Below are 12,419 nucleotides of genomic sequence, written 5' to 3'. Positions count from 1 at the left end.
TTTGGTGACGACACAGGACAGTCAAAAACTGCACATATTAAAGAAACACAACGAGAAATGACTCAACCTTTGCTTTCTGCCAGATCCACTAAACATCCAAGGGAAATGCTGTAATTTAGCAATGCCCTTTAAGCAGATCTTAAGTTAAAGTGTTAATGCATCTTAGCAGCACTTGCCTACACATTTCACATACCACCACAAATCAGATCAAACAAATGAAACATGCTTAATACAGGGGTAAAGTATGTGGAGAATAATGCATTTTTTTAATACATATACATATATATATTATCTTTTTTTAAATACGATATAGAATAATGAATAAAAAATCACAACATATAAAGTTACATTAATATACTTGGAGAGAAAATGGTTTTAAAGGTACAAAAAAGATAAGAATTTCAATGTGCAACAATCTAATAACACTTGTATCTACAAATTCATACTTTATTGAAAATTATGTACCTGTAAAATAATAATTTTCTCTACTTGCAAAATGGACATTTATAGTGAATGTGAAATTGTGACTGTGCTATACCTAAACAATTTTTTCACGTATTAAATGTTTATTGTGTTTTTTTAAGGGATAGACAATAGACAAACGTAGGTTGGTTTAAATAGAGACAGGGGGTGTAAGCATATGACTTATAACAATCGACATGTGTCACTTATTTCAGAAAAAAAACCCAGACTCCACCAGACAGACAAGGGGGCATGAACAACGACATGGGGTGAAGGGGGGGGGTAAGGAGGGGGGGGGTTTTAGTCAGAGGTTTTGAAATGTAGCCAGCATGCCCAGGTTGTGTAAAAGGTGTTATAGGTGTCTGTGGTGGAGTTCCTCCATCAACCTCAGTCTATCTACTCAGGTCAACCATTCTGCAATGGTGGGCATCTGTGGGGAACGCCAATATTTAGGTATGAGCGCTTTGGTAGCGTTCAGCATGTATGGTACTAACTATTTCCGGTATGATTTCGTCGATAGTGGGGTAAGGTGGAAGAGGCATTGCCACGCGTCCAGGGCTGTGGGTATACCGGTGATATCCTTGAGAAGACTAAGCATTTTTTTTATATAATGATTTTATGATTGTTTTTGATACAACAATACAATATGAATTTCTAGATACAATGTCTCCCAACTGCATATGTGCAGTATACTCTCCATTCCCTGGTCAGCAGCAGCTGATCATCCACTTGAGATTGGTATGGTCTGTAATGAGCCTGAACTGCTGCCCTAATAGAGAATACTTTAGGCTGCCCAGAACCTACTTGATGGCAAGACACTTTCTCTTCATAATGGCATAGTTACAATTTCTCTATAATCCCAAGGTATAAAATTTTTTTAAAATCTCCTCTGAGATATCTTTTAGATTTTTTGGTTTTAGGTTAACTTTCACAATATTATGTGTTATGACCCATATTAGGCCAGAGAGGTCTGAGAAAATCTGTTTCTTAGCAGAAATGATTTAGCCCCCTTTTTTTGGCTAACAGGGTCTCAGCCACTTTTACATCTGGTAATATTGTTGGGCCAGCCCTTGTCATGGGTAAGGGGATTTGGGCAGGACGGGACTCTTCAATTTTCAATGGTTTGATTATGAATTGATTGGATAGATTTGGTAGGTAGGGTTGTCATTTACCCAGCTGTTGTACGCTTTAATTTAGCTCCACAACCTGCTTTACAATTTCATAGGGCCCTTACCATTTCAATAAAAAATTACTTGCAACTGTCAACAGTATGATTGTGCACCAACTCAAAAGGAGAAAAGCCTAGTCTACGGCAAACGTGATAGGGCAACAGGCAATCCCGGTCTTTGCCATCAGTAGGCACTACTCATTTCAGCATCTCCTTCACATATAGTGTGTGCCTTGGTCTTTTGGGATTTCCAGCCGGATACCCACAAAGGTAAACATTAGGAAATACTCCTTATCAATACTTCTTGCTGGTGGATTGCCTTTAATAGCTGGTGGCTTCATCTAAAACCACAAGAACATGCTGGTCTCCCATAGCAGACTAGGCAATACGATTCATGGAAACAATAGGTCACTCTACACAGAGAAGTGGGGAAAACCTGCATCAGCTCCCAACTCTATGGGCACCCTAATAATTACTTTTACTTGCTCCCTGGCATGGCTTAGGGTGAGGTCCCTTAACAGAGCTGCCCCAAAAGATAATGGAAGGTCAGGCAAGGCTATCTCTAAACTCTCTTGCTAGGGGTTACCACTACTACTAGGTCCATTTGGGAAACAGCTTAGAAGAGTTCAGGGTTTGATATAGGTTTGGGCACATTCTTCTCACATGCCCAATTAGCCTTTCTCCACAAGTACACAAAGAATGGGAAATCTCACCCTACTATACTCTCACTATACAACACATACTCCCACTCTCAATATATATTATTATTATTATGAAATATTAAAACTCTCAAACTTTGTTTCAATAATGAATCAAATATACATTGCCCAGCAAATCATTGCTTTACATTTTTGCCCAAACACTTACAATCATCATGTTTCTGAACAGATGCTTCCAAGTCTCTCAGCTCACCTTCCCTGAACTTCCTGTCCACTACAAGATCACAAAAGACAGTGCAGACTACAGCAACTGTTCATCTACTAGCTTTGCGAAGGGAGGAGGGAGGAGAGGGGGCCAGGAGGGAGGGGAGTAGCTTGATTTGCTGTGTCTGTGTGTTTTTGGAGACACACTCCGCTTACTATCACACACAAGGGTGACTGCATAGCACTCTGCCTGAGAAAGGAGGCACTCAAAGAAGATATCAGAGCCAGTGTTCAGGGGACTAGCTGATTCTGCAGGAAACAATCATCATAAAGCAGCATGCATTATAAGTGATTTAATCAGCATTTGGAATAGCGTAAAACCCTTTTGACTTTAATATCACTTTAAGATCTTTGTCACTCCCACTTCATGATTCCGGGTTCAGACAATGGTATCAATAGATAATGCTGTAAGTTATGGGGTTTTTGTATGATTGGAAGTATGTCTGCAAGATATATTTGTGGTGTATGTGGATGCATGTGTATGCGGTGGCAGAGATTACTTTGGCAGATATTTTTAGACACCTCAGTAAGTCTCGTATAGCTGCACTGATTTTATAAAAAAAACAAACAAAAAAAACAGAGTTTAAGATCACTTAAGGCTCAAAATAGAGGCACATTTTCTTAAACATAAATTAGCTGTTTATTCCAGCTGAAGAAAGCATTCAGGAATCCAGAAGGTAAATGCACAAATGATAAAACAAGCTTTCACTCAACTAATCCATGCTTAGTTAAGGTACTGAACAAAGTCGCTTGTTCTGTTTGGGAACAGTAGACAGTGACAGGTTCCTATAGCACTGGCAGTTGCGCAGCAGCCTTCAGATTTACAGCCCACCATGGCACCCGCAGCTGACATGCAAGTACACCACCAGCACATCTTGGTCCAGATGAACTTAGCAGTGAACCTGTCATTGCAAAATCAAAAGATGAACCATAGAGTTAGGAATCCATCCCACCCAAATCTCCTTAGGATTGGTTCTTTCACACGTGTGTTGAGAATTTAACTAATGAAAGCACCTATAGTGTTAACAAGGCCTTCGCAGGCATTTTCAAGGCATTAAAGAGGCGTCAAAAACGCTCGCAAGTAGGGGAGTGTTAGAGGGGAAGTGATGTAATAAAGAGAAGTGACCAGCTTTGAGGTGTACTTGCAGGCATATTGTTGGTTTTCTGTGCAATGTATTGCTGCATGTATATAGATCCAACTGTCTTGACAGTTTATGACTTGGGTCATACAATTCTGGGTGTTGCTCAACTGCTAAAACTTTATTTCAGACATGACTAGTTCTGGCGTGTATTTGCAATGCATAGCTATGGTATGGCTGGCACTGCACTGCACTTCTAAGCTGCCATTGGTATGTCTGGCACTGCTTTGGATGACACTAAGAAAAGCTGGCACTACAGGATGGCATAGGTCAGGCTGTCACAGGTTGCCTGGCTAGAAGCTTTCCTCTTGCCGGCAAAATGCTGACTGTGTGCAGACAGGAAGTGGCATCTGCACCTGCTCTGTCCACTCACTCCATGATTCCCTAGTGGTCTCTGGGATTGAAAAATCTCCTATGCCTCTCCTAAAACACCTGTGCAATGCTTCTTAAATGCCCGAAAAATGCTATAGGAGCCTTGACTGAGTGTTTAAGGGGCATTTCAATATACTTCTATAGAGGCATTTGTCCAGTGGCAATGCCTCCAGAATGTGTCATGAACTGTTTTTTATAACACATGGCAACACAACACTAATGCCCATATGTGAACTGGGCGGTTGCTATCGCATTATCCCTCATGAGCGTTAATAGGCAGCAGAGAGGCTTTAAAAATGCTTCTCTAATGCCCGATTTTAACACACATGTGAAAGAGGCCTTAGTGCACATTTTGTAAATAATATGAGGTAAAGGCCTAGGCTTCTTTATCTCATAGACATTGCCTACAATGAATATTTAAGTATTCTTAAAACTTGCATGGTGCAAATGAACACAGGTTATGATGTGCAGCTACACGTTTTGTACAATGCCTTCTAAATACTTTGTAAGGCAGACTAACACTTTCATTACAAATAGATAGCAGATTAGTTGTAAACAGCAGGAGGCCACCCTTCAATTTTAGAGGAATTACATCTGACAATTATTCTACCCCAACATTATAGAAACTTGCAGTTGAAGGGAAAAAAAAGAAGAATGAAAATTACAGCAAAAGGAAAACAAAATGCAACTAGGGTGTTAAGCCAAAAAAAAAAATCCTAAATGCCAAAACACGAGAAAATATATGATGTACGGTAGTCACGAGCAGTACCTAGGGCACACTACTAGTATACTCCTAAATATGGATTACACTTTGCCAGAATTTTGCCAGTTAATGGCAAAAATAGGGACATTAAGCATGCCACCTTCAGGGTAAATTGAAAGCAAGGTTAAAAAAAACATCAGCGTGTGCTCAGCGCACATGCTTGGCATGCTGAGGGGATGTAACTCCTGTTAGTGTTAAAGTTATTTTAAAAGTTGATACCTGGGAAATATCCTATTAAACACATTTAGTCTTGTTGCGTTCAGGACTGGGATGTCTAGTACTATACATGCGTATGTATAGAAATTTTCAAGTGAAACAATAAGATCTAGTGTTTGCACTTATTGACCCAGTCCCTGAAAGGGGCCAAACTCCCATAAATACAGAAGGTGTCCGAGTTGATATTCACTTTTCACTATGAATGTGCTTTAATGGAGAAATATATTTTTAATTATGTAATAAAATAAATGAAAAATATATAAATGCGTATGAGGGTACCATAAAAGTCTGACATCATGATTTTCCAACCACTTTAATTGGTAAATTACAGATGTAGGTACCTGCCCACCTTGAGAAATATCCTTGAATACTTTATCACAGAAGAAAGAGGTAGATATTATAGCTTGTGTGTATGAGGGCCGCTCATACTGCACAAAGACCAATAAACCATATGGCTTTATGCATACGGGCAGAAAAAAACACACCTTTAAATGCCTGTCATGCGTTTACATGTGTAGGAGCATTTTAGATTCAGTCTAACCTTGATATGTATATACAGATAAAGTTTGTTTATTCAAGACTGAAGGACTTGAAGGAAAGAACTCTAATAAGAAAAGAAAAAAAACAAAAACAACCAACCAATAAAACTTAAGAAATAAAATGAAGACACATAAAAGGAATTATACCAAATAGTTGAAGAAAATTAAATAACACCCAGACATTGCGTCTACACAGCAAATGGGTTAGTGCAAATGAGCAATGCTTCTTAATAACATTATCTCTGAAATTACCCAGTGTAATAGAAGCTAATGAGATTTCCCATTTATTTAGAAAAAAAGGAAGCTGGTATTTAACTGGCCAGAACATGTTATTGTCATTTCTGTCAATGGCAATTAAGCACAAGCTTAATATCTGCAAGAATAGGTTCAGGCAGGGAAGAATATACTAATTCCAGATCTCTTAGACCCCTCCTGCTGTTCATCACAAAATTCCTTAATATTCTGCATGTTCGTGTCCTTTTACTCCAACAGGACACAAACTTCATCTGGTTTTAAACACAAGATGCTCATAACCAAATTCTATAAACATCTTAATTTAATCAAAGGAGTGACATCTATTGAAAGTGCATTGACTAATACACTGATTATGCATTGCACAGATTTAAGCAATTTCAGTGCTGCAGCAAATATCTTCCAACAGCCTGATCTGTAGCCATTAGGAAAAAAATAAATAAATGTAAAAACAACCATTTACACTAATACAGCACACTATGCTGACTCATATACATTGTTAAATATGTTTAAACCATTGTACTAAAAAAATACCCCCCTTTCATAGACAAAAAGGTGGTCAAAAAAGTGACTGAACAACCAATTATATATAGAGTTTTAGCCAAATGCGACACCATTACCAAGAATTCCTACTACAATTTTACAACGTTGTCAACCACCTCCTTCCTGTTATCAAAACTGGACCAAGAATTCCTACTAACATTTGGCATTGTTGTCAACCACCTCATATGAATAAAATCTCCACAATGTCTCTCTCAAAAAGATACAGGAAACCACCAAGCTGATTGGTTGCCATGCACAGCTGCTCCAGATTTTGTCTGCTCCAGTTTTGATAAACTCCCCTCATTCTAAATGGTTCTGTAGCAATTCGTAGCGATAGCTATCATCTTACAAATGTGAGATTGAGTGGTGTGGATGTGGGCTGCCTGATTTTAACAGGAAGGAGGTGGTTGACAACGTTGTAAAATTGTAGTAGGAATTCTTGATGATGGTGTTTGCAAATATTGTTGAATTTTTTTTATAACAAAGGAAGCCATTTGGCTAAAAGTCAATATATAATTGGTTGTTCAGTAACTTCTTTGCCCACCCTTTTAAACTGTAGCCATGTGTAATAACACCAGGTGTATTGATTGCACTGATAACACAATCCTCTAAAACCTGGCCAGGAAGCCACTACTCTTAAATGCTTTGCTGGTCACAGACACTCCAACGCCATCATGTACAATGCAGGACCAGCAGACCTGCATTGTACATGGGGACATGATGGTCTACCCATAGCCTGGGAGAGTCAGAGAGTGGAGTAGAGCGCCAGCTGCTGGGGAAGTGAGTAATAAATACATATTGCTGCTTATTCTGTTTCCCCAGACAAAAATGAGCATTAAATCCTTGCAGTGTGGGGACAGCCCCACTGCTAGGGCAATATTTAACTTTACCTCGAGTTCAGATTTATTTATCCTTGAGTAGTATAAATTTAGGTGAACTGATGACTTTGAATTGAAACCTAGCTAGCAATCAAAGAAGATTACAATAAAAAAAAAATAGAACACAACACAAAAGTTTTACATTCTGCTTTGCTGTGCTGCCATTTCATATATTTGATATGCACATTTTTATGCTAAGCTTTAATTATTAAGCAAACAATATTCTAAGTAAACATAAACGTATCTACAATAAAACACAAGATAATATTATAAATGAGAAAATTATGTCAGCATCTTAAACTATAATTAGATCCTCTATATTACGGTCATGAAACAATAAAATTAAACAATATAATTTTAGTACACTGAACTACAGACCTATTTTAGAGAAATCTTACTACAAAACCGTTTATGATTTAAGGAACAAACAATAGGGTGCTATCAAGTCAACAGTCGAGTTAAATAATAATACTGTTTTGAACAAGAAAAAGATTGCAGGAGAGGGTGATGGTGCCCCAGCTTATGAAGTGGTTCCATCCTCTGACCCCTACGTTACTGCTGAGTCTCGTAGTGGCATGGGGTAAGAGGATGAAACTACAGTGCACAGCAGGGAACACAGACATCCAACGATGAAATATTAAATACCAAAGACACTAACAGAGGCTACAGCACTGACACAGAGGAGAGGTATGAGACAAGGGCTGACTGTAAACTACCTTTTCTCTTACAGGGAACTTTAATTTGCAAATATTTAGAAGCTGACATGGTCACTTTAAAGAAATTAAGATTTGATATGTTATAGGTAACATCTACTAATGTTAATTGTGCCTAAGCAGTAGCCTGTAAAAATAAGCTTTGGTCTAGAATTCCTTCAAAAACTACTTCCTGGTATGTGAGGGTGTTTAAGCACAGTGCCTACAATCTCATAGCTGTATATCTGTAGTGTCAGACCTGAGGCACTGCTGCTTGTGACTGCTAGTCTAAGGAAATTTAGACTAAGATTTAGTAAAGTTACTACTGTGCTGCCAATGTTCTACTTGCTGGAGGGTATGACATGAGGAAGCAAAACCCTACTTCGACTATCTCCACATAGAGACACAGTGCACAACAAGGAATTGAGAGCCAGTAATGGGGAAAAATGAGGCAGGAAGAACACGAGCAATACTGATGAATAGTCATTTGCTTTCTGTCTGCCTTTTTTGGGCTCAGATTTCACGGTTCAGCCTCTTTTTATGGCCAACATAACATGGAATGAAAAGAAGATTGGCCTGAAAGTGTATGTATGTATGTATGTATACCTATCACAAAGAGGCAACAGACATATGTGCAATATTTTATGAGGGTAGAATTAAAATACCAATCACATCACAAATATGTATTTAGAAGTACATTAACCTTTATGCAAACTGAAATAGTTGACATTATTGTGAACATTGTAAGACACATTACACTAAATACAGCAGATAATATTATTTAAATTATGAACGGAGGAGTTGTAATGTATGTTTTTTGTACTTTCTGGTGCAATTTTTTTCATACCCCTTTGTTTGTGACATAGGTGATTAAGGAAATGCTTTCATGAAAGAGACCACCTAGAATTCTAGAAGGATATCAAAGGGCTATAATTTTGTACTGATATTGGGCTATTATTTTACCACTCTACGCTTATATTTTTACAACATTTGTGTTTTGCTCATGGTGGGCAAGTGTTTACCATGTTGTATAACTGACCTGCAAATGCTTTTGAAATTCGATCTTTCTTCCATTCCCAAGGCTGGTCATATTCTTCTGGAGGCCGTTCGTCATCTTGTGGCAATCTGGATTCCCGGGGTCTCTGGTCTGACTTTTCACTATCCGAATCTACTCCATTTTCCGATGGTTCATACGGCGTGTCGTATAGGTGTAAAGGTTTACCTGGCAGTTCTTTGGATCCCCTTCTGCGAATTTCTATAAACAAAAAAAGAAAACATTTTACAATTCTAAAAATTTCAGTAAAATTTAGCATAACAAAGTCTAGGAACCACAAGGGCAAGGACTTGTCTTGCAGTCCTGGGTTTATTATGCAGCAGAACAGATTTCTCAGAATGTATTTATACTCCCTCCATTTTTGCAAGGGAGTCTTCTGGTTTTTCCCACAGCCTAAAAACATTCTGGGCGGTTAACCAGCTTCTAAACACTGGCCCAAGTGCATTTACATGTAGCAGTACAAGCTTGGAAATAATATTTTTAAGATCTCCTGGTTAGGGGCCCTAATGTTTTTATCTATTCAGCAGAGTAAGTCAACATGTTTGTGATATATACATATTGAAGAACAACTGAAAACATTTTTTCCAAAATAATAAATAGAAATTCCATCTTTTGCAAAAAAGTTAAATAAAAACTACACATCTTTTCTTTTATGAAGAAGTGTGCATTTATAATTTTTGCATAGGAGCCAGTAAAGCAATGCAATCATGATCCATAGATTGTCGATGCAATGCTCTGGCTCCTGCAGAATCCTCCTACCACCCACATCCATATCGAGGTACCAACATTTAATAACACGGGCAGGTGGAAGTGTCAATGGATTACAAGTGCAGTGACGTCACAATGTGCAATGCATTGTCATGTGGTCATGTTTTATGATACACCCTAAAATATGGGGTTTACCTTTCTGATCATAAAACATGGTCAGAAAGGTAAACTCTTTAAGCCTTTAGGATTAAATGTCTGTTTTTCAGAGACTTAGGACAATAAGGGATGTGCATATGATAAGTGTACTAACAGAGGTTATTTTCATTAACAGCTTGATGCTGAAATGATCAATTAATCCAGAGATAAAGATAGCTGAAATGATATGACAAGGGAAGTATCTACATAGTTGTTTTTCCCAAAGATAAATCAGTTAATTTATACTTTTTAAAACAAAACTGTATTTTTTAAATGAGGAACCACAGTTTAGTGGAGGTTTTGGTTTAAGCTATGCACATGAAAGTGATCATCTTGATGAAATTAAAGCAATCTGTTAGGGTTTGATTTTCATAGCCAATGCCCATTTCCTCCCAAAATACAGCATGCTTACATAGTCTGTTCAGTTCAATGTATTGAAAGCCTATTTTCTATGTAAAGTTTACAGTATGCTGTCTATGTTCATGGAGACAGCAGCCTCTCTGATTCTCTTGTTTCACTGCTGTTCCTCTGCAGTAACAATTAGTAGAGGAGTAGAAACAAACTATATGGTCCTTGCTACCTATAGCTGGATCAGCATTGTAACAGCATTTTTTTTAAACTTAAAATTATAAGGTATTTTGAAAACTTCCATTTGTTGTCTCAGCACAAAGTTGCACCCAGCCTCACTGAACGAGGCAGATTCCATTACTAAATTTCTAAATAAGAAACAAAATTCTATATTTAAAACAGATATTTTTTCAGCATGCATCATATCTACAGGTGAAACTCGAATAATTAGAATATCGTGCAAAAGTAATTGCATTAATTGCTGCAAAAGGGGCCCAAACCAAGTACTGAGTACATATGCATGCTTGTACTTTTCAGAGGTCCGATATTGTTCTATGTACAATCCTTGCTTTATTGATTGCATGTAATAATCTACTTTTTTGAGGTTGTGTATTTGGGGTTCTTGGAGTTTTCATGAGCTGTAAGCCATAATCATCACAATTATAACAAATCACGGCTTGAATTATCTTGCTTTGCATGTAATGAGTCTATCTCATATATTAGTTTCACCTTTTAAGTCGCATTAGTGAAATAAATGAACTTTGCATGATATTCTAATTATTCGAGTTTCACCTGTATATGGAAAAGGGACCTAGTGGAGCCTGCAATACCTGCAATACCTGCAGCAGGTTCTGTGCCCCAGCTCTGCCCGAATTCTGGGCTGTTTTGACTGATCAAAGCTTTGGCCCTTCTAATAGTGTTAATGCTTTTGTGTCCCCTCCTACTTGCATCAATTTCCTATTGCCTAGCGAGGCAGCCCATGATAGCGCTGGGCCAATAGGAATGTATGGGGGCAGAGGGGAGTAGGGTGTGGGTGTTGAAAGGTGCTACAGAAATAGATACTTTGCTACAATGTTGTCAGCAGGATTTAGAAATAAGAGGGATATCTAACAGATAGAGACTGCAGTTAAAAGCCAATAGAAATTAAATTTTTTCTCCACTCTGCAAACTCTTACTGGCACAATAAGTGTTCGCACCACTATATACCAGTTCTCAAACAGAAGAGATCCAGGTCTTCTACACCTATCCATTCACAAAACAATTTGGCTTTTGTGCATGGGTTCACAGAGTGCAAAGCATTCTGTGACTGGGCAAGAAGAAAGAAGGGAGAGGAAAATTATGCAAAAGCTGCAGTGTAGGAGACCTGAAGGTTTAGTGTGGCAGGGCACCAGTAGTATAGTGATAGCTATATGATGAATAAATCACAGCTCTAAAAATAAATTATATGTGCGCACCCTGCCCTGTGCTAAAAATTTATGAAAACAAGAGTTATATTTCCCTATAGGAAAATATGTGAACACAAATATACAAGAATACAAAAAGGCACTTTTCACATTTTTATTAACCTATTTATATATGCTCAGCCAGAAATTCTACAGAGTCATGTCCTCATATGCAAGCTTAATGTGTAGGTGGGTGCTATAACCAAAGAGTTCCCATTAAAGGAGAACTATGGGATCAGTGGTTTTCCCCATAAGTTCTCCTCAGGGTCACGGGAGGACATAAACTAGTGCCCTCCCGTGACCCAAAGCTCAGTATACTGCGAGCTACAGCTCGCGGTATAATGAGACCACTGAGGCTGGGACGGATCCCGACATTAGTCGAGATCCACCCAGCTACATAATTGACAGTTGGCTCTGCCTATCTAGAGGCAGAGCCAGCTGTACCGGCCCCCTCCCAGTCCGTTCCTCCTGTCAGCACTGGAGGATTGGACAGGGGAGGGATCTCTGCAGGGAGCCTTGAGTGACAGTCACGGCTCTCTGCAGGGACAGGATCGAGAAGTGAGACAGTGACGGTATGCTTTTGCTCACTTCCCGATCTATTGAGCTGACATGTGACAGATTCATTGTCACACTTCGGCTCGAACTATGAGGTTGAGTGAAAATCACTCACCTCATAGTTCTCCTTTAAGAGCAAGTCCATTTTTTTTCATAAAGTGTTGCATTTC

General features: G+C 38.5%; 1 protein-coding gene across 1 annotated transcript in view; it reads right to left on the bottom strand.

Moving 5' to 3' along the window:
- Positions 1 to 9,773, bottom strand: part of SHF (Src homology 2 domain containing F) — a 93,662-nt gene extending 83,889 nt beyond the window's left edge. Inside the window, exons 1-2 of the mRNA XM_018577006.1 lie at positions 9,761 to 9,773; positions 8,987 to 9,202 (exon numbers count right to left, since the gene is read on the bottom strand). Coding sequence (XP_018432508.1) covers positions 8,987 to 9,202; positions 9,761 to 9,773 — 229 coding nt within the window. The remainder of the gene's footprint in view (positions 1 to 8,986; positions 9,203 to 9,760) is intronic.
- Between the last annotated feature and the right edge of the window lie 2,646 nt (positions 9,774 to 12,419).

Source organism: Nanorana parkeri, unplaced genomic scaffold (genome assembly GCF_000935625.1).
Source record: "Nanorana parkeri isolate BGI_ZX_2015 unplaced genomic scaffold, ASM93562v1 scaffold82, whole genome shotgun sequence".
Taxonomy (NCBI): Eukaryota; Metazoa; Chordata; class Amphibia; order Anura; family Dicroglossidae; genus Nanorana; species Nanorana parkeri.
The sequence above is the reverse complement of the archived record's forward strand: the minus strand, read 5'-3'. Positions and strand labels throughout refer to the sequence as shown.